General features: G+C 48.6%; 1 protein-coding gene across 1 annotated transcript; it reads left to right on the forward strand.

Annotated features, from left to right (window-relative positions):
- Nucleotides 1-1,624: 1,624 nt before the first annotated feature.
- Nucleotides 1,625-7,145, forward strand: LOC114852711 (annexin A2-like). The gene is made up of 13 exons (XM_029145311.3): nt 1,625-1,777; nt 2,761-2,822; nt 3,283-3,376; nt 3,905-3,999; nt 4,207-4,320; nt 4,407-4,497; nt 5,636-5,715; nt 6,046-6,105; nt 6,185-6,278; nt 6,418-6,513; nt 6,639-6,697; nt 6,775-6,897; nt 6,979-7,145. Exons 2-13 carry the CDS (start codon nt 2,772-2,774, stop codon nt 7,036-7,038), a joined length of 1,017 nt encoding a protein of 338 aa, XP_029001144.1. The 5' UTR covers nt 1,625-1,777; nt 2,761-2,771; the 3' UTR covers nt 7,039-7,145.
- The last annotated feature ends 16,421 nt before the right edge of the window (nt 7,146-23,566 follow it).

Below are 23,566 nucleotides of genomic sequence, written 5' to 3' on the forward strand. Positions count from 1 at the left end.
AAATGTCACGTCAGACTTAGTTTCGGGGTCAGCGGTGCAGCACCGCCCTCTGCTGGAGGCTCCGTGGACTGAGACGTCCCGAGTAAAACCAGAGTCCCTTCGAACCAAAAACTAGAAACAAAGACTCAAACTAATTAATAAATGACTGAACCGCACCACGACAAAGAGACAAACGGCTGCATGAGAACAACAGGAGCAAAAGTAAAATTAAAGCCAGTGAATCCATGGAGCCGCTGATGACTGAACCAACAAACCATTAGATGTGTGACCATGGTAACGTCTTATGACTGACTCCCTGATGCCTTGCTCATATCTTCCATACAGTCAAAGCTTCTCCTATTTCTCCCCAGATCTGTCCCGCATCTCTGATGAGTCACAGTTTCTGGTCACGTTGCCGTGGAAACGCCCTTTTTTTAGTCTGCTGAACACATTTTGTTGCTGTGAGGGTACCTTGAACTCCAGCCCAGATTCCTGTGGATTTCACCACTTCACCTCCCCCTCCTGCTTCAGTTTAAGCGTTGAGGTCACGCCCTGGATCTGATGATGAGTCTGTGCCGTCGCCACCTTCCTCTGCTGGGCAGGGAGGAAAAGGCCCGGTCCAAACCCAGAAAACCCTGAACACTGTTAACTGTTACTGCTGCAGCTCCCTCTTAAAGTCAGAGCTGTGTTATGGAACAGAGGAAAGAATGTCGAGTGAGGCTGAAGTTTTAACCCCACTTCACAGACCTGCTGTGACCACAGTGGATCCTGATGATGTTCACACTTACTGCTGGGGACGAACACTTACGGTTCAGATGTGTGGACACATGTGAAAACGATTGGATCCACGAGATGTGACCTGTCACTCAGGAGGCTCAGTCAAAGCTGACACTGATGTAACGAAGGGTCAGGGTTTCTATCAAGACCCCGTCCAAACCCGACAGAACCCATCCAGTAGCTATGGAACTACTGTAAATCAAAGACCATTTCACAGCTCTGTCCATGTGTTAGACTCAGGGCCCGTGCAGGCACCGTGCAGCGAGACTCAGGTTACAATAACAGGAAGCAGTTCGATCGTTCGGACCCGCTGCTTTGTTTGCCTGGTTGTACAAGCTGCTTCTGGTCCCTCGCTAACAATCACCCGACTCCTCTGATTCTCCACGTTGGACACTTTCCAGCAAAGGATCCGATTGACTTGGGCCGAACGCCCTGTTTTGTTCTGGGCCTGTGAGCGTTGACACGGTGGGATCAGAGGGAGGAAGCGTTTGATTTACGGCTTAGCTAATCTTTATCTACAGCAAGTGATACAGTGGGCGGAGGTTTTATGGATCTGGACAAAGGAATGTCGGTGAAACAAACTACACTGAACCACACGGCCTCAGACGTGTCCTGTGGGAGGTGGTTCCCTGGTACCTGGTTCAGGCCGCAGCAGAAACAAGAATAAATAACAAGCTCTTCATCATAATGCTGCTTTAGTTACAACAGTGTGACCAGAGTTTGTCTGTGTTTCCTTCAGATTTTTGACATACCAGTGATGCAGCTACCGGTACCGGAGCAGAACACATCACGACCGGACACACACCCCATGCACTTAACTGCCTGCCCTTCACAAGCAGCATGTTGCCATGGAAATGCAGAGTTTATTAGACTGTAGCTGACGAGCGTCCTGTCAATGGCGTGAGGAATTCCAGTCCAGGAGTTCAGTGTGAGTCAGAGTGAGCTGGGTGGAGACAGGGTCCGTACTTAAACGGCACCCCGTGCCGTCTCAGCAGAACGGAGCCGCTGCTGCTTCTTTAAGGTAGGAGCACATGAACCACACCTACACGCACACACTGCTTTGTGATTAGAAACATGTGGAGCCTGAGGCTGGGTCAGTACCAGAACTGGGTCGGCTGGGGGAGGTTGTCCGAACACAGACGCCCTGTGAGCTGCTGAGGCTGCTAACTTACATAACACAGTAAACAATTGCAGTAGCTTTATTTTAAAAGGCTTGCTGTAGCTTTTCAAAATAAAGGCGCCATCTGACCCACTCCCAAGAAGAGTGGGATTATTGTTGAGCAATGCAGGAGGAGCTGCCCGAACCGAGCTGGTACTGAAGTTTTTTACGAAGCCTGTGGAAACATATTTAAAAAAAAATCATCATTTGCTAAATGTTTTTGTGGAGATGAACCAGGAAGCTTCATCTTTGCGACGTCTGACAGTAATGATTCATGTAAACAAGTCAGATGTCACGTGTTCTGCTCATGTCTTTGTTCAGCAGTCGGAGCTCAGTTTATTTCCTGTCGGGCTCCAGAACCTGCGGCGCCACGGCGTCCTGTGGTCGTCACAAGTCGACCCAGACTGTGAATTACTCACACTCATCTGTTTATTAAGCTGAAGACAGAAGAGTGTTAAGCCAGAGGGAGACTCTGTAAATTCAGCTGTAACTGCAGTGAGGTACCACTGGTACTGGTACCACACCCAAAGATGACACACAGCTCACAGATGAATAACTGAAGCTTCAGGACTGTGTGTAGAAGCGGATCAAGGGTCGGTTTCCTAATCAGCGTAGCTCTTCATCACCTTCACACACTCAGTGAAGTTTGTTACACAAGAGGCTTGAGTTGTGTTTGCACAGTGGTCGTTGCTCTTTATCTGCAGACACTCCCTCCCTCGGCATGTCCCGGTCAGTAAATCAAACGCTCCTCTCCTTCTAAGTTGGACTCTGGCTCCTGCTGCTCGTTTTATCAGGACACAGATGCAGCCTGAGATCTTTCCCTGATTGTGTCTGTGTCTCTGCAGGTGGACCCATCATGGCGCTGGTGTCGGAGTTTCTCAGTCAGCTGACGTTGTCGTATGGAGGGGTGAGTCGGGTGCCCTGACGCTGACCCTGCTCAAACAGGGAACCAGCCCCTCCTTTGACCCTGCTCTGACCCTGATCCTGCTCTGACTCAGACCCAGACTCAGACCGTGCTTTGACCCTGACGCTGCTCTGACTCAGACCCAGACTCAGACCCTGCCCAGACACACAGATAAGAAGGTTTCCTAGATCTGTATAATGAGCAACACAACATCCAAATAGCTGAAATAAGTGATGAAGAACAAACGTAGAGGTTAGATCAGTACAACTTGAGTATTTGGTTCTTTTCATACTTCAATCCCTCAGCGATCTGCTGATCCTTGAAAGGGGCCACATTGAGGTTTAGTTGATTCTCTATTAGGAGCAGTTCAATACAAGGATGGATCCAGACCTCATGGTGTCGCTGTCTTCTCAGGGCGACACAGCATTACAATAATGGTTCTGTCTGTCTTTTTGCTCTGTAGGAGGAGGAACCCAAATACCCGACTGTGGTGGCGAGCCGAGACTTCGACCCAGCCAAAGATGCTGCCAGGATTGAGACAGCCATCAAAACCAAAGGTGGGAGAGCCTAAACACAAAACCTAGCCTTTTCCATGATAATTTACTGGTCTGGGTCCAGTTTAACCAAATAGCATCACGTAAATTATTGAAAACATCCATCATCACTCTGCTGCTATCAGAGGCTGGGTCCAACCTGGACCGGGTCAGCATGTGGAATAAAGGGAGGCAGGAGCAGAGAACTTGGACAGAGTCCAGTCAGAACAATACATCCACAACCACTGCCCCACAGTGAGAGGAGAGTAATAGAACCGATTCAGAGTCAGCTGTGGGTGTGTGTTTTGGGAAACGGGCTGCTGGTGGTTACAGAACCAAAGTCTCTTCACCTTATATATTGCTATATATATGTTTCATTCTGGCAGCTGTGATTGGTCTGAGAATCTAACAGACTAGAGTTAAACTTCAGCTATGTGAATAATTCAGCTCAACAGGTGAATTTGAGGTCTGTTGTTGCTTCCTGTGCAGTCACATCTGAGGAGCTATGTCAAGCTCATCCAAACTAAGCTCTGGGTTCACATGTTCCTGCAGGTGTAGACGAACAGACCATCATCGACATCCTGACCAGACGAAGCAGCGACCAGCGCAGAGAAATCGCCTTCGAATTTGAACGAATCGCCAAGAAGGTGAAACATGATTCTAAACAGATACAGAAGGATAGTGATGTGATGACCTGTTAACTTAATAAGACCCCCTGGTAGAGGTGTTTATGACCTCCAGAATAATAACAGTTTGGTAACAGATCTAATCTGCTCCTTGATCTGTCATGTGAGCTCTCAGTATCAGGCTTCTTCTTTCTGGACAAACTTGACGTTTCCTGTGCACATTTTCAGGACCTGGCCTCGGCCTTGAAGGGGGCGCTCTCAGGCTCTCTGGAGGCTCTGATGTTGGGTCTGATGAAGACCACGACTCAGTACGACGCCTCCGAGCTCAACGCCTCCGTGAAGGTGAGTGAAACCGATCTGACCTCAGGAAGCTGAGTTATACTGTACGCTGAACCAAGAGAGTGACCTGACGGAGCTGTTGTGTTCAGGGACTGGGAACGGACGAGGAGACGCTCATCGAGATTGTCTGCTCCAGAACCAACAAAGAACTGGTGGAGATCAAGAAAGTCTATAAGGACAGTAAGTGCTGTTCTGGAGAGCAAGCAGTAATAACACCGATGTGGTTGGGTTCATAAGTACGCAGGTGAATAGATTATATATGAAAATGGTAAATGCTTTTTACCAAGTTACTTTTATTCAACCATTTGTCATTTTTTAAATGACACAGGCCACTCTCAAAAGATAATAAGAGGCATATGAGGCAGGGATGAATGGAAAAAAGTGTTTGATTGTTGGAACAGCTGATAAAAACCTCCTCTACATGGATGACATTAAGCTGTATGACAAGCGCGAACGAGCGATCAACTCGCTGATAGATATCACTGTAATATACAGCCAAGACATCAAGAAAGCTCCTTGCAATGCATAGAGGGTTTCACCCCAAATCCATAATGCTAAAACTGTAGGCTAGGAGGAAGGAAGGAGGATGAGTGAGTCAAAGCCACTATCCAGGATGAAACCACTAAGCTCCATGAATACAGCAGGAAGATGGCCCCAACAGAGGACGTGCTTAGTGAATAACTCAGGCAGCAGAAACCAGAGGAGGAGGGGAAGGAAGAGGAGGAACCCTCGTGGAAAGACAAACCCCTGCACGGTACACTATGTACCACGGCAGATAGAAGAAGTGGCTGATATCAACAGATCCTACCAGTGGCTGGACAAAACTGGACTGAAAGACAGCACGAAGGCCCTAGCTGTACAGGAGCAGGTTCTAAGTACCACATCAATAGAGGCCCGGTGCGTAGTGTATAGGAACATCTGCGCTGAGTACAGGCTGGAAGTCCTGAGAAGATTGACAAGTACCAAGGGCTGAAAGAAGAGATAAAGAAGATGTGGAGGGTGAGGGACAAGTGGTACCTGTGGTGATAGGAACACTGGGGCTGTAACTCCCAAAGTGGGAGAGTGGCTCAATAGATCCCAGGAACACACACACACACACACACACACACACACACACACACACACACACACACACACACACACACACACACACACACACACACACACACACACACACACACAGACACACACACACATACATAAGTATATATATATAGAGATATATATAAATAGCCTTTGTGGGTAACATCTGCTTTGTATTTTCTGCTTTGCTGCTGTTGTAATTGTTGTAATTGCTGTAATTGTGTTGTGTGTTTAGTGTTTAAGAAGGAGCTGGAGAAAGACGTGGCAGGAGACACGTCTGGAGACTTCGCTAAGCTGCTGCTGGCGCTGGTTCAGGTTGGTTCATGTTTCTCGCAGCCACTGTTGCCAGATATAATGATTATATCGTACTTATGCGATAGTTTGGGGGTCTGTACGATCTACAGTGTCGTAGAGCCAATATATGATGTGACACTGTCGTTCACTCGTAGCTGGTTGGCTCCTCCTCTCTGTCAATCACATCAGCGTCGCTGCTGATTGGTTCAAGTTCGAATTTTAAAATATATATACAGTATAATAGTATAGTACAGTAATATATATACATCCTATACAGTAAAGAGCTGGAAGCTCTTATTGAACATTTAAGGTTTGATTTTATTGTTCTGTTTAAATTATTTTTTCCTACAGACAAAGAGAGATGAACCGTCCAACGTCGTTGACTATCAGAGGATCGACGACGACGCCAGAGTGAGTGAAACTGACGCTTTCAAAAAATGTTTCCTTCATTAATTGTAAAGACGAATCAGACTGAACCTCCTCATCTCAGTGTCTGTACGAAGCCGGAGTGAAGAGGAAGGGAACCGACGTGGTGACGTGGATCAGCATCTTGTCTGAGAGGAGCGTCCCCCACCTGCAGAGAGGTGAACTATGGCCACAGCACGGACACACAGCAAACACACAGCAAACACGCAGCAAACACACAGAAAACACACAGAAAACACACAGAAAACACACAATAACCCACTTTTCTTGTTGTAATTCTCATTTTCCATGCAACAGTGTTTGAACGGTACAAGAGCTACAGCCCCTACGACATGAAGGAGAGCATCAGGAAGGAGGTGAAGGGAGACCTGGAGAAGTCCTTTCTCACGCTGGGTAAGACTTAAACACGTCAAACAGCGTCAAACTGGTGAAGCCTCGTAGATCAGTGATCTGTTACACAAACACACAGACAAACCTGGACACAGTCAAGTAAACGTTGCTCTGTCGTCTCTTCACAGTCGAGTGCTTGGAAAACAAACAGCTGTACTTCGCCAACAGACTCAGCGACGCCATGAAGGTACATTGAATGCGTCGTAACAACGTCACGGGCGTCGGGTCGGCGCGTGATGTCCGTTTGGTTGTGTTTCCCTGCAGAGTAAAGGAGCCAAGGAGAAGGTGGTGACCAGGATCATGGTTTCCCGCTGCGAGGTCGACCTGATGAAGATCAGAACGGAGTTCAAGAGGCAGCACAAGAGATCGTTGTACCAGACCATCGCTGTGAGCATGAAATTAAGCCAGGACTAAAACAGGATTGTTTTTCTCCTTCGTATTGGGTTTGACTCCAGTCTGTGTTTGCAGGAGCACACAAAGGGAGACTACCAGAAGGCTCTACTCAGCCTCTGTGGAGGTGACGACTAAACCTGTGTAAACTCAGTTTCCCAGAAGGCAGCTGGGTGGACAGCTCCATTAGCGCCCGCTCATGTGTCCATATCATACAGATGTTGAATAAAAAAGCTTTTTCCTCGCTTGTGTTTGTTTGGTGTTTGGCCACCAGGGGACAGCAGAGACAGACTCATCCTCCCGAACCCACTGAACAGTACTGTAGTTTCCAGACTGGTCTCTGTCAGACAGCTGACGATCTGAATAAGGCATAAAGGCCACAAACGCTGCAGGATGAAAAACAAAAGTCAAAGCGATGATGAAATAGGAGATGAATCTTGTTTGGCTGCGCTGAGCGCCGGCGTCGTCTCCTGAGGATGCATCTTCAGCGTTTGATGAAAAATGATGGTTATTAATGACTCACACACATATATTTGTGATGCGTAATCTCACATAAATTCATGTTTGATAATGAAATACAGCCGATCAGATGAGATTCCTCCGCTGCCGCTTCAGGTTGTTTTTCCTTTAATGGTTCGTAGATTTTGTGTTGTTTGTTTGCTGCTATTTTTTTAATTAAAGATGCTAATTTAACCTCCGGCAACAATTTACAACTAATTTACATCTGTGGTGTTTATGGAAACTGGGCACACACGTCGTTAGCGCAGAAACAAGTAAAACAGGAAAATAATAAACATTCATCTTAATAAATAAAGATTTGGTTAATTTAGCCCAATGAAATAAACGTTGGCGCTAACAAGCGTCCAATTTGTAAAAATTTAGTTGAGTTGTAATGTTCATTTTTATTTTTATTTCTGTGTCAAGACACTACGAGATTCAAGACCTGAAAAAACTAAAACCCAACAAATCTCATCATAAGCTGTCAATTGTAGCCATGCGTTTTATCTTAAATTTACAAATATATTCATATACAGCTATACAATATTTTTGGCTTAACAGTGGAGAGGACGAAGCAGAACTTTCAGCCATTAAGCAGATTCCACTATGAACTATCAATAAAAGGTTCAGTGCAGATTTCCCTCCTGTCCGGTGAGGAGAGCAGCTGAGCCAACGTGGGCCGATGAAGGCCGCTCCACTGTTCGCCTTCAACTCATCCCTGAAGAGACAAAAAGACTCAGCTTGGTTGAGAGTGAACACTACGCTCGTCCTTTAATGAAGCCAGCAGCAGCTTCCTCCTGCTCTCCACACACTGTGTCGACCCTCTGACCTGCACGAGGGTTATTTGTTTAACGCAAAGCTAATCCTCAATTGTCACACTGCCATAATCCCTCATCCATCCCATCATTCCCCCCCTTTCTCCCTCTCCCCAGACCTTCAGGCGAAGCAGAAATCACCACGACAGCCACTCCAACATGAACCAAATGTCAGCGCTGCTCCCTCAGACGGAGGAGATAATTACAGCCGGCACCGCGGTCCCACTCTGACCACCTCCACCCGCCGCAACTGTGGCGTGCAACACGGCCCTGAGGATTAGTCCAGCTCCATTAGAACAACTGATTGTTGCACAAGGAGATAAAACCATCAAAGTAAGGGACGATAATAATAATAAGTAGATCAGTTTGAGAGTGTGGGACAAATGTGCAGACATTGACAGTCTGAGCTGTAAACATGCGGCACACACACACACGAGATGTGATTGGAAACCGCAGAAGAAGACAGTGGGTCAGTGTGTAACCCTGACACGTGGGTGGGTTCTTGGAGAACCTCTGATGGGTTCTGCTCCTCCCTGGGCCCCTGGACCGCCTCCCTGCTTCCAAACGCATGATCACCCAACATCAGGACTCGCCACCTGCATGTGACGATGATTTCCCAGGAAGAGTGAGACGCTGCAACGAAGCGTCGATGAGTAATGCTTCAGTCAAACCATTTAGCGTCTCTCCAGTTCAAACCGCGGCTTCCAGCCACGAATGGTGATGAGCGCAGCCTCCCCCCCGATCTGTGAAATCAACAATTAAGAAGCGCGCCGCTAATTAAGCGCGGAGATCAAGTGGCTGCGCGTCGCCCGGAGGAGGCCCGCGATCAAAGCGACGCCCGCGGAACGAGCCGCGGCGGCGCTCACCTCTGGCTAAACGCCGGCCCGCGCGCTTTAGCAGAGTCTAAACCGACACAGGCAGAAAACAACAAATATTTCCTGCTGAACAGGCTCCATGAAAGCCGCAGCTTGTTGAATCATCATTACACACATGAAGACAAAGCAGCGACCGAAAACAAAGACACAAATTTAACAGGGAGGTGGTTCGGTGCCAAAGACTGAATGCAAATGCTGGAACTTCACCATTTTTATTTATGCCGCCTCCTGAGTTGCACGTGTTTAATCTCCTTCTCTTGTTTGTGTGGAATATGCAAAGTTTATGGGCCTGCATCCTGGCTTTCATGTCAGGCCCGGGCTCTGTGACTGAGACGCAGACAGAGGCTGAGAGACTGAAGCGTCAGGTGGAGGCAGCGTCAGCCTGCGGCTCAGCTCGGCTCAGTGACGCCCGTGTCTGCTAATTCATTGTGACGCGCTCCTGATGCCAGCCCTTCATTATAAAGGCTTTTAAAGGGGCTCCGACCCGTCCGGGACCCGGCTGCCGCGTGCACGAGCCTTTGATTTCTCCCAGGATCAGCGTGACAGCTCCTCTTCACATGCCTCTTGTCATCTTTTGTGGGAACTTTTTGCAACAGTTAGCATGAATATTTCATCTGCTTCCACGACGTCGTCCCTGCTGCTGAGACAGGCTGACGATGTGAGCGCTAAACCTTTGTAAAGAGTACTTTTCTCCCCATTAACATACAAAGATGGCAAAGAGCCAGACACGTGTTCCCTTTGTGGAGTCTCTTATTGAACATATTTGGGAGCAAAGGGAGCAGAGTTTGATTACGAGGTGAGCACGGAAACATCCCCACTGCCTCCACCACGCTAACTTGTTCACATTATTGATTTCACACCAACTTATTTACATTCTAGATGGAACGACATCTGCTGGAGGTTTACTGAGGGAATCATTGCCCCCTGCTGTGCGCCGCGCTCCGCACTGATGACAAGAGGCAGAAAGTCAAGAAACTTTCAGCCAAGTAGTGCAGAAAACTCACAGATTAGCTCCAAGTTTGCTCCACTCCGCCGATAATGAAGGTGCAGCGACGTAGCGCTGAGCCAATTAATCTGTGGCTGCACGCGCCTGCGGCTTCCAGCAGCAAAATTAAATATATACCTACATGCGATTTCAAAGGCTGCGGCTTCGACCGTGGAAGACTTTACTTAAGCGTCATTAAAACTAAAGCCGGCGAAGGGAAGCGCCGCTCTTCAGCAGCGCTGCCTTCGGCTGCTGCTCATCATTTCCAACCAAACGGGATCCGGTCTCCAGTCAAACGGTGTCTGATGCTGCTTGCAGTCAAATACTCATTCAGAACCAGAACCAGCTGAGGTGCTGACACGCTGCCAACGAGGCCAATGGCCCTAACATCAGTGGATCCTCCATTCATCCAATGTGCAGCCTGGTCTGAGGTCTGAAGGTTAGCGAACAGATGCTCAGAACCAGAATCGGACCGAGAGGAGCCAACAGTTTGATGGAGCATCATTGAGCTGGTGCCACTGGTTTGTAATCGGACTTATTTCTTACTAAGGGACGCGAGACTGTTGCTGAGTAAAGATAAAATGTTAGCGCTTCTTTTAACTAAAGGTCTAGAATTTGGCATTTATCAAGCATTAAACGCTTGAATAACTTTAGACTAATGAGTAAATTATTTGAACGGATCAAGCGTGTGATTAAAATGTCTTGATTCCTCTCTGAGCCTAAACCCAGGTCTGGATCTTCTTCATGGATGTTTTCAAGAGGCTCCGTCTCGCCCTCAGCTCTACACGGGCCGTGACTTATTATTACACCCTGAGAATATGCAAATTGAAGCAGCTCGATGGTGTTTTTGATGGAGGAATACAAATCACCGCAGACATGACACTTTTTTAATTTTCCTGATGAATGTAAAGCTTCAGGAAGAGGAAGGATTGATGACGGGCTGTGATGAACTCTTTAGCAGTTACAGAATCTGAGGCTCTTCCTTACAATGTCTCGCTCACCTCTGAGAGGTCCGGTCCGGTCCTGGAAACATTTAAAGGAGCAGTTCACAGCCCCAGCATCTCCTTTATAAACGTGGTGATGACGACGCTTAATTACTGGATGATTGTGACAAGATTTAAAAAGTGAGAAAATGTTAAGGAAACAGTGGAAAGTCATAGAGTCAGTGTTTGTGAAGGTTAATGATAATTATTTTGATTGTTTCTGATGAAACAAGGATCCTTTGTGTGAAATACTTAACAGAGCAGGAAGTCACTGTTTAGTTTCGTTGACCTTTCAGGCACTAGTTAATGCCACCTGGGGCCACAAACAGCAGCGACACCAAACTTTAAATTTACAATTAGCTGTAATTGAATTAGCCGCCTGTCCTGGGTTCCCCTGAAGTTTATGACCTGCTGCAGATCTGGCTCTGTCAGATTTATGGAGCAGAGGAACCTGGAGGACGCGGGTCTGTGCCGGGGCTCGTCTTCCTCTGGTGGATGTAGAGTTTTTAGGTGGGAGCTGCTGCTTGTGGACTCCGGCCTGTTCGACACCGGCGCTGGCAGTGATCAGACAGAGTGATGGCCTCTATTCATTATGAGGCCAGTTGATTTTCATTTACTCCGACAATTAAAGGAAGCAGCTGAGCAGCTTGATGGAGGGACTGGGACACCCAGAGGTCGCCCACTTCAAGTGATAAATTGCACCCTATTACCCAGAAGCCTCCCTCCCTCCCATCAGAACCCCTCTCACTCAGAACTTGTTTTTCTCTGTATGACTACGTTTCGAAGTTTGTGCTTCAGTCTCATCACTCGACACTGAGTGCCTGTGTTACGACTACGTCCTCCTCTCATGTCTCGTCTGTCTCTTCCTTTGTCGTTGGCTCAATCCGTGTCCGACGGAGCCGCAACAAAACACATATTAGCATTGGAGAGCAAACGAAGGCATTAGTGAGCAGCTCGTCTGACGGGACGGGCAGTGCAGCACAATTAGTCATCCTGCAGGGGGACAAACACAATTACGCAGAGCAATAACCGACGCAGAGGCAGGAGAGAAGAGAAACTCCTGACCTCTGCATCTCAGCTCCATTTAAATGTTTGATGTCTCATTGAATTAGTATCACAGTGTGAAAGACAAAGCTAATGGAAATGAGCCGGCGACAGGCAATACTGCTGATTGGGTCTGATATAATTAGAATAATATCGCGTCCAGCTTTAATAACAAGGAAAGGAAATAAATAACAGCGGATCAGTTAATAGCTGCTGCGCCTTAAATGTGCCGAGGCCAGCGCTTCTTCCTGTTTACTCATGGGCCGCTGATCGGCTGAATATTGATGTGGCGGCACAATCGGCGGTGAAGGATCCTCCAGCTCCGGGGAGGGGGCTGATTATTCATCTTGATAAATACATAAGGACAAACTAAATTATGGCTGGTTTATACTGCGTGTGAATGAATCGCTGATGGATGAAAGATGGCTCCCAAACTCGCTGGAGCCTTCGCTTCATTTTCTGTCTTCGCAAATATTAATTTACCTCCTGATGGGAACCAAGATGTTTTAATTTTGTGGGAGTCCACAGTTTGAATAGTTTTAATCATTTTCAGCAAATGATCAGACGCTGGAAATAAACTGTGACTGTTTAGTTCTGAAGACACGACGTCCAGTGTCGCCTTAAGGTGACACCTCTCTGCGAGTGTCAACCCAGGAACCTCCGGTCAAAGGATCCTTCTGTGTCCTCACATCGTTCATCACAGTATTACAGTATGTGAAGGTGCCAGGACTTACATGGTCTGAGACGCCTCTAAAGCATCTAACAGGTATTTGAATTCGTCAACAGAGCGCATTCTGATCACAGCGTGGTGGATCAGGAGCCGACAGGGAGCGTCCACCGGCGTAATGACTGCTCTGGTTCTGCTCCGTGGGATTAATCCAGGCCTCGGAGCTGAATAGAAGGAAACAACTTCCTGTTAATCATATTCCTGCACACCTGGAAAACAATGATCTTGAATTGTTCCGCTCGGCATCAGCGTCGCCGGAACGAACTCCTCCCTCCTCGGAGTGCAGTTAGAGACGACCTGACGGGATTAAAGAAGCGCTTCCCACATGGCACCCTCCGCCTGAGTGTGTGAACGTGATGCGACGAGTGCAAACCCATGATGAAACTGTTTGTGTGCTGTAAATAATAATCCCAGCAGAATAAATAAGTCAACAAATGGAAGCTGCCTCTGATGGTTCATGTTCCGTAACCTGTAATAAAACCCAGTGGGGTGTGAACCTCTTCTTATCTACAACCGAGGACTTGGCCCGGTCCAGAGTCTGCTCCCTCATGGGCTCCTGCATAGTTCACTTGGCATATTTGGACCAGTCGGCCTCCCAGTCAGTCCGGTTTGTGTCTGTGGTTCAGTCGGTTTCCATGGTGTGGTTGGTCTTGTTGGACATGACCTTCCTCTGACCTACTGAACTCCCTCTAAACTAAACTAAACTAAACTAAACTAAACTAAACTAAACTAAACTAAACTAAACTAAACTAAACTAAACTAAACTAAACTAAACTAAACTAAACTAAACTAAACTAAACTAAACTAAACGTGAGTCAATAATAAACTCAGGATGCTTTCAGATCCATTAGCATCCAGAAAAAACTATGGGTGTTTTCATTTCCAAGAACTACAAGAGAATAAGAGATTAAAGAGATAAAACTTCTGCCTTTTATGTCTTAAGCACTTTGCTAATTAGCAGAGCAGCAGCCGAGAGACGATGAATCCATTTTATAAATGGAGCCAGAATAAAGAACAGCAGTGAGAACAACAGCGAGGGAACGACCCCCCAGGGAGTCGGGGGTCACAATGGAACTGATGCCGTAAAACACATGCAGCTAATCCAGGTCAGAACGTTGGCTTTCAGCAGCACTGTGGGGCGGCCGCGGCTCAAGAAGTAGAGCTGTTGTCCACCAGTCATAGAATCGGTGGTTTGATCTGCTGGGTGGGGCATAGGGTGCAAGGGTACAAGGTGTAGGGTGGAACAGGGCGTAAGCTGATATGAGGTGTAGGGTGGTATGAGGTTCAGGGTGGTACAAGGTGTAGGATGGTACTGTATAGGGTGTAGGGTAGTATGAGGTGTAGGGTGGTATGAGGTTCAGGGTGGTACTGTATGGGGTGTAGGGTAGTATGAGGTTCAAGGTTAAGAGGCATGGGGTCGTCTGGGCCCGGCTGGTACAGGGCCTGGGGCCTGTTTACGTAGAGATGCAGCCATGCTCTGCTGCACCGAATGTTTAATTCATCCCCCTGCGCGTCCCTCCAGTTAATTCGCCGCAGGCTCTGTTTATCTCTGCTTTGTACTTTTGTTTAAAGCCAGTTGTTGACAACTCTTGAACATGTCAAACTATCACCGCTAATAATTGCTTAAGGAGCTGGAACTTTCTGCAAATGTTGGCTCCAGCACAAACACTCCTCCTCCTCCGCCTCCCCGCTCCCTCGCTCGTCGCTCCCGAAAGTCTCTCAGATGAATTTTTGATTTTTTCCTCTTTAACGCTTGACTCTCAGCAAAAAGATTCCCTCTGTAATTCAAAACGATGGCTGCGAGAGGAAGAATGAAAAAGAATAATGTAGCGCCGCCGCTTGTTCTTCATCCGAGAGCAGCTTTCGTTCTTTTTCTTGTTTGGTGGGAAGAAACTGTCAAGTGCTGCTTTTGCTTTCTCTTTTGATGAGATCTCTGGCTTTTTGTTCCTGACCCAGGAATCCTAAAGAGGCTCAGGCTTCTGTGCTGCAGTTGAGAATAATCATGTTATGCAGGGAAAGATGAATGGATGCACGCGCCGGCCCGGGGCGCTGTACACCTTCTCTCTTTGGGTCAATGCCATTTCTCCTCAGATCGCGATGCTGCCACTCAAGTGGAGCTGCCAGTTGATTAATCCCAATTAGACGGGCTGTCACTTTGCTGCAGAGCGGGAGGGAGGGAGGACGGCGATGCTTCCTCTCTGGTAGACGAGTAGGAAAGAGACGTCTTCCAGCTGCAGAATAATGGGCCTCGGCTCTGACAGACGCTCTGAGCTGCAGGAGACTCGGTGTTGCCTCCTCTTTCTGTCTGTCAGTCGTCGTCAAACTTCCTGACTGCAGAATGAAATGGGGAAAGGAGCCGGTGAGACAGACAGCAGGTTTTAGGCCCATCCAATCAATACGCTGCCATTCATGCCCATCGTCCCATGCAGGTAGAAACCTGGTGTTTATTCACCTAATGATTTCTGGTTTCTTCTTCTTTACTTTCTACTGACACGTGAATGGGCTTTTATGGCTCCTGCATTGATGGATGGAGCTGCTGGAGCTGCAGGGACGCGAACTCAGACGTTTCCAGTTGTTCTTGTTTTGTAACTAGCCTGACATCTAAACCTGTGAAATGTTAAACGTTAAAACCTGCTGAAAATAGTTTCTCCTCAAACTCACCTGAGCGTCACCTGCAGCCGAAGCTGTTGAGTTGTCAGAGCGACGCCGTGTTTGCTCGGTTCTCTCTGACTCGCTCGCGTGTAATGAGCTAACCGATGCTCAGAGGCTGCCTTTCATCCTCCCTGTTGTTTTCTTGTTTTCCGCGGGCTGTAAACAACTGAGCCACGAGCGCTCAGTCGTTCTATTACAGCCCGTTAAATATTCATGCAGCTTCTTCTGTGAGTATCATGTCAACAGGGTATTTGCCTTTTAACGACAACGACATGGCAAATATTGAAAGCTGCAGCCAGATGGATGTTTGTGAGGGAAAACGTGAAAACATGTTCAAATTAAGGATTTGAGAGGGTGCGGTACAATGAGAGCTACAGGATGCACTAAAGTTGCCTCTTCCTTCAAAATGACACCGGAACGTTTTCTTTAATTTTGCCAGACATCATCATTTTGTTAAAGTTTGATGTTGGTTTGGGAGCTGGCCAATAACTGGCTGTTTATCATGATGCTTCGTCTGACGGGACGCGGATGAGGATGAGGAAGCAGCTGCAAAGGTGAAGCCAGCGCGTTCCCACTGTCAGTCCCTCTGACGGAGACCTGACGTCGGGTTTACACCACACACCGGCGCACTCGAGGAGGACGCGGCGCCGGCTTCATCACCGAGAACAAACAGCACTTCTGATGAATCTGCCTCGGCGTCCAGACGGCTGCAGGCCGGGCATTATGGCCGCCATCATCAGATGAATAACCTCCACTCTGGACCAACACGGCGATTCAGCCGCGGGTTAATTAAACATTTACATATAGATGCTCGGCCATCTATTGTCGCAGGAGATAATTTATACCATCAATATGCACTTTAATCAGACGCTGCAGGAGGCCGTGTGTTAGCGTGCTCTGTGCTAATTGGCACCACGCTGGCTGCTTCTCTGCAGCTCACAGACAAACCCGCTTCACGCCGCTTCCTCGGTAATGTGCTGTTTTCCCCAACCCGTGCTCTTATTCTGACGGGACTCCGTCTGTCTCCCTCGTGTCCCCTCAGTGAACCAAATGTGTTCTTTTACGTGGTAAATGTCCACAGTTTGTTCATTAAAGGCAGATTAATTTTTCATTAAACAGCAGCAGTAAAACCGCCTCCGTGTTCTGGGCTTCTAAGGGACTCGTTTATGGGTCGGGACACGGAGGCTTCAGCACGTTCGGGGGTTTTGGTACAGGTTTCAAGGCTGTTAATGTGAAACGAGTCGTGGCTGAGCTGCTCTTCCTTTAACAAACCATCACACAGATAAATGGGAGGATTCGGATTCTGTGATAAGGTCACGTAAATCTGAAGGAGCTGTGAAGTGGCTCTGTCAGCTCTGTAATGACGTGGAGACACAACCTCGGCCTCTTCATAATGAGACATACGTCAGACTTTTAAAAACCTTTTAACAGTTCAACTTGTGACGATCTGCAGGAAAACAAGACAAAGTGCTGGAGTAGCTGCTTCCTGTTAACTGACGGGCCATAGATATTTAATGTAGCATGTTATGATACTTGGGCATTTATTACGAGGCCTAATTGCTTTTTCGTCCTTACTTTTCTTTGCTGAGCTCTGAAACCTGGACGAGTTTTATTACAGGCGTCAGTGATTCATCTGTTTTTTTATCTCATTGAGACCTTGGTGTTTTCTTTGTGAAAAAACAGTTTCTTCGTCTTTTATTTGAAAAGTAGCTAGTTAAATTATAAAGCATAACTTTTCTGGATGGACTCCATCACATGACTCTCCAGTCAGTTTGTTGCCGTGTGCTCATCGGTGCCGGGCCGACCCGCTGGGTTAACCTGCTGTGATCGGAGCGACCTGTGGCTCTGGGTCCATCTGACGAGCACGTTCACAGCGAGGACGCAAAACGACAACTCCCACCATGCGTTCCAGCGTTTCTGTAGCTCCTCAGACGCTGACAGCAGAACAGTGAAAGAGCTCGGGTCTAATTAAGATTGATTGTGCACCATGAGGAGTCAACGTGGAGTCCAGTCCTGTGTGACACCGGCGGAACCAGGTCAATAGAGATGGCAACAACAACACACAGAAACGGCTTCACGTGGTTCTGAAAGTTGACGTCCACGACTGAACCCAGTCCAACCTCTGCTGCCCCTTCCTCAAACCAACGGGACCTAAAAACCTGGAACACAACAGCATCTTTGTCGTCACAACCAAATCCTTTGCACTTTTCTTCCTTTTCCTTCCGTCAGAGCAGTTCATTTCCCTCTGAGGATAAACGGGATGCGCTGGAACATTTCCCATGAGTCCGTCTGAGCGGCTCTAAGCAGACCTGTCCCATCTTAATCTGTTCTGCATGCTAAGCAGAGCGCCACCGCCGCCCCCTCCTCAGATTGTTATAAATGCTGTTTATGGTCCTGCTATGACAACTGTGAAGGGCACGGAGCAGGATTTATCACAGGATTATCTCCTCAACCAATGAAGAGACGGGACGTGGTTGTAAATGACCCTGCAGGGTAATAAAAGAAGGCGCTGCTCCAGCGGGACAATGGGACGAGGAGGCAGCACGTGATTAATATTAATAATAATAACACCACAGATAGACAGATATGGAGACATTAAAGAGACAATGTTGGTTTTGTTTTTTTCCCTTTACGTTCACGTTTTTATTGTTTTTATAGAGATGAGCAACTGAGGTCCATGAACGCACCATCAGCTGAGACGCTCAGACATGAACAGAACCACGTTATGTGCTTAAACACCTGCTGTCAAACCATGGCTGCGTCTTAATTGGGCCAAAAGTCTAACAAAGTAAATAATACAGTGTCAGCGTTTCCAGTATTAATACACAAAAATACACAACGGAAGTGTGAAATATTTACTGAAAAGCCTGGATGATGAAAATAGGTCAGAAACACTGAGCTTCTGCTGCCGAACACGTTAATGAGCCAACATGGAGTCGCTTGTTTGACTTAGTGTCTCGAACATATGGCGGCTGGAAGGCGTGGCCCCTCAGGCCCCCTAAAAATCCTCAGACCCCCTCAGACCCCCCAGGCCCTGCCAAAAACCCTCAGACCCCCCCAGGCCCCCTAAAAACCCTAAGACCCCCTTAGAACTCCCTTAGATCGCCTAGCGCCCCCCTTCCCCTCAGACCCTCGGACCCCTTAGGCCCTGAGACCCTGGGGGTGTCAGTTTATGAAGCTCTGCCACTACAAAGACAGAAGCCGCCAGTTCCGTGTGAGACTTCAGCGTCTCACAGTAGCTGAGACTACAGAGGACCCATCACAATCTGAGGTGAAGTGTTCAAACCTCAGCCGACTGCTGCTAAACACCTTCAGACAAACAGTCCCCTGTTGCCTGTAGAACCTAGAACCCGTGGGTCCACATTCACTCAGAGCCCTGAGACCTGTTCTCTTTTAAATACAAACCCTCCAGACAATCTGTAGTTGATAAGATGCCAAACTCAATGCAAAGCGCAGAACCACCCCAGAACCTCTCCAGAACCTCTGTCCAGGTCCTTTATAGGAGCTGTCCTACTGCTGATCATGCATTGAATGTGAACAGGTTTTACTGTCAGCTGCTGCGTCCTTGACTTTCACTGAGGAGAAGACCTGTGCTTCATCACCAGAATCCAAAGGAGAAAAACAAAGCAGCTCGTCCTCAGAGGCTGCAGCTCATTCAGCTAAGAGGACGACACACATGTAATGGGCGCCGGTAACACAGCGGGGACGGAACCAGCTGCACGGTTCCTTCAGGAAGTAACGAAGTCAATGTTTGGACCCTGGTTCCTGGGACGAAGCCAGTTCATCATTCACTTTTCATCATCATCATTTGGCCAAGCACAAAATCTGATTAGTCATTAAAAAGGGGTGCGGGTTTCCTGTTGGGTCCAGCTCTGTGACACAGCAGGTACCAGGTTTCCTCCAGTGCACTGAAGTTCTGCCCGGCATCAAACAGCCCTGGGTCGTCATCGCAGCGACGGCTCTGATGTTTGGCCTCTGGATGCTCGAGTCGGATGCACGCGGATTCACATGTTCCATCTCATCCGCGTGCTTTATCGGCCACGGTAAAACATTTTAGTGCTGCAGAAATTGGCTGTTATTAAAATAGCGTCAGTGGGAGACGCACAGTTATGGTCTCGTGACGCACAGACATATTTTCTCCTAATCTGCCGCGGCCTTGTACACATCATTGGCTTTTCCCGCTCGGTTAGATGGTGAAGGTCAGAGTTCCTGCCGCCGGTTATGGCTGTTTAACTTCTAAGAATGAGTGTCAGGCAGATTTATCGTCGCTCGCCTCCGAGTCTGAATGAAGCGGCTTCTATAAGAGTCGCTCGCGTCTCCAGACAAAACAGCATCAGTTACTGAGAGAAACCAAAAGGCTTGACCGTTCGTACGGTTCCAGTCAAAGGTGAAGCACCATCACATCTGCACTGTGGGTTCAGTTAGAGCCAATACTTCAGACAGTGGTGGAGGAAACAGGAAGTCATGACTCGTGAACCGGGAGCTGGACTCGGGTCCACGAGTGGACGCGTTGAGGGATGAAACCTTCGGAGCCTCTGATGAATTCGTGTCACGCTGTGGCTGAAGCTGAGGCTCTATTTACTCTGAGAGAGGCTCTTTGTGTCGAGTGGTTTCACCCTGGGACACAAAAACAGGATTTTCATTCTGTGGCAGCAGCAGATTTTCCACACATGCGTGAAGCGAGTGTGGAAAGCCGCGGCTGCGACAGTGTCAGGCTCCTGAAAAGCCAGAGGAGGAATTAGCCGGCCTCCGGACGCGGAGCGTGTGTGGTCCCGTCAGTCGCTGTCACCGGGCCGGCGGCGGCGGGCGGGCCGAGGAGGAGGCCCTGACACCGGCATTGAGCCTCAGGGCAGCCGTGAAATAGGAGCTGCAAGAGTCTGAAAGCACGAGAACGACGCTCCGGTAGTTGATTTTGTTGAAACAAAACACGAGTCCCATTTGTGGGAGAGAGTGATTGAACCGGGCTTTGTGTCGGGTGAATGGTGCTGCTAGCTTTGCTGATTCCAGCAGAGCGGAGCCGGGACACGCTGCAGACGACAGGCAGCACCTGAAGCCCAGAGTGGAACCAGGCGCCTGTTCGATGATTAAGAATCATCTGAAGAACCCAACCGGCGCAGCCTCAGCCGGTGGTGAGCGGGTCTCAGCTCGGAGGAGACAATCAGAGCATTCGAATGCAGAGAGACCCGGTTTAAAGCCTCACCGGTGCATTAAGGAGCATCGGCACAAAGGCCCGTTTCCTGGTCCGTCCCGCTGCCTTTCAGCCTTTTCACTCGCTCCTTTCTCCCTCCCCTTGTCGGCTCAAACCGAGCCTGAATCGGGCCTAAGCTGCTGCTTATACATTGGATGTGGCACCAGGTGCAGGATAGTGGGTCGGCCCGGGCCTGAATTGGACCTGCTCAGGATCAACTAGAACCACAGTTTTGATCTACGCCTGTGTCTGGTTTCCCTGTACCAGGACTGAACCAGAACCACCAGAATCCCTACTGTTCGCACAGCAGCTTCCTGCTTTCTTTCCAGCTTCATTCTGTAATAACACATCACGTTGACGCTGTCTGAGAAGCGTTCAGGGTTGAGCTCGTCTGAGCTGACTTCTGCTGAGCCGCGTCTCTTGGTTTCCCTTCGGCGCTGTCAGGCACATCACCAAGAACACAATCTGTCGCCGGGCCGCGCGGCTGCCAGCGCCTGAATAAATCATCGCTCTCTGCTAGAGGTGGGTCTGTTTGATTCATGTGTGACCCAGATACGAGGAACAACCTGCGTCAGACGGGCTGAGCGGGTCGACGCGTGGCCCGGCAGAACACGGATCGCGGTGCTGATGGTCCTCTATCTGCTGTGGTATGGAACCAGTGAAGCAATGGGCCTCAGCGAGCATCAGGAAGCAGCCCAGGCCCAGAACAGTAGGTTCTAGGTCAGATGTTGTTGATCTGCTAAACTGAACAGAACTTTCTGCCTCTGCTGTGACTCTGTTATGATGCTGTCTCAGAACCAGGGAGTTGTTTTAATGCGGATGAATGAGTGTTGGAGAGGAAGCAGCAGTGCAGCCGTTCGGGTCCAGCAGGAGGCACTGCCTCCCAACGCTGCGTCACATACTGCTGGTTCACCTGACTGACCTCAGGTCAGCAGCTCAGACAGGTCCAACACATTATCAAAGGAACGAGTGGGAAGAGAACCCAGACCCTGGAACCAGCCCAGAGGTGAATCCACCAGAGGCTGCAGCTAATCTGAATCAGCATAGAAATAAGATCAGATTCATTCAGACTTCTCAAGTCTGTTTTCATAAACTGAATCATTTGTAACAAAAACCTGTTTTATACAAAAAACCTGTGTCTCAGAGCTGAATGAAGCCGGAACCAGCAGCAGAAAGGAAACCACCACATAAACACAGAGTCACTTTCTATATGGGACCTTTTACTTCACGTTTCACAGTCAGACTCCTGTGTGACCCGTGTGCCTTTGAGCAGTGGAGCCTCGGGTCCCGGTGCAGCCGCTCACGCTTGTATTTGGAGAATGTGTGAGGTGATAACAGCCTCTGTCAGGTTTAACAACCTCGCTGTGTTTGCGCCTGCAGCTTTTTATTTCTGCGTGTGACAACTTTAATTTACGAGTCGTTCAGGAATCTTATCTCCGCCTCGGACCATAAACTCACACCTCACAGCGGCGCTTCAAAGGCGCCGCGGAGGCCGAGGTGCCAGGAACCGGCCCCCAGCCGAAAGGGGAGGGACGCGGCCTAGATCATCAGCGAGAGCGAAAAGGCCACGTCGGCCCTGAAGGCGTCTCACGCACACCCAGGATCACAGCGCTTCCACCCGTTCCCGTCGCCATGACGACGCGCTACCTGGGCAGATGTTTAGCCCGTAAACACCTGGGGATCATGGGAAATTCTGTTCTCTAGCAGGTAAATGTGGGAGAAAACACAAAAGATGTTTCGCTGAACGAATTCCACGAAACGGTGAGAAACGACTTTTTTAACAGCTGTTTTTAAAATCCTGAAATTCCAGGTTCAACAACGACTCGATGCGATGAGATAAGAACTGTCTGTGTTTGAAAAACGATCCAATATCAGCATTTATCCAAACTTTGGGTCTGCACCTTTGAAGCGGGCCCCAGGTGTTGGTGAGCGAGTTCTGGCTCGTCCGTCATAAACACGACCACGTTTCCAGACGCTCCGGCTTTGACGCGTGATGTCGTCGGACCCGACCCCGTCGCCGTGCCACAAGCGCTACAGAACACAAGCAGTTTGTTAATTAAGCTGTAGGCAGGACGGTTCTGACACCTCGCTGTCACGCCTCCACCTGAAGCCTCTAATTAGAGGCCCGCTGATTAATTACAGCTCAACTCGAAAGCCATCAAATCGCTGTGAAGCACAAACTCCTTAGCAACTTAGCAACTGAAGCAGCCGTCGGTGAGTCACAACGGGTCAAAAGAACCAGACAAAACGTCAGGTAGAACCGGTCCAGCACCAGGGCTGCGTCGGAGTGAAGCCAGTTCCCAGAGCTCATAAACAGCTTAGTTGTTTTTTAGAACCAAACTCTCCTTTGAACAAAGAATAGTTCTGATCACCCCTGGTTCTGAACAACCCGCCTCCCATAGGGGTTAGACAGCGGGCTACACACTGCCTGTCAGAGGAGGGCCAGGTCCGATCTTCTCCAGCAGCACGACCTCATTCAGCCTGTTTTTTTATTGGTGGCGACACAACAGGGCGTTAAACATCAGAACTGGTCCTCCACCACCTCACTCGTGTTTCCTTACTGGTACCAGTACTTGTTGTGCAGCAGCAGGCTAAAGTCTGTTTTACTGGTGTGTTCGCAGACAAACGGACATTTCTACGATAAGAGTCTGTGTCTCTCAGCAACAGTTAAAGATCTGCATCCATTGTTACGAGTTAACGGGCCCGGTGCCGAGGCGCTGCTCCACAGAGAGCCCAGTGTTTGCTGACCAGGTCCACATAGCGGGCTCTGGTTCAGCAGGTTGCGCTTTGTCTCGTTCCACTCGTGTTGGACTGAACACGTCTGTATCAGGTCCAGATTCTTTCTGCAGCCTAAACGTTCACACATGGATCATTAATGTAATCTGTTCACTCTCCTGTA

The sequence above is a fragment of the Betta splendens genome, chromosome 3 (assembly GCF_900634795.4).
Source record: "Betta splendens chromosome 3, fBetSpl5.4, whole genome shotgun sequence".
NCBI classification, from domain to species: Eukaryota; Metazoa; Chordata; class Actinopteri; order Anabantiformes; family Osphronemidae; genus Betta; species Betta splendens.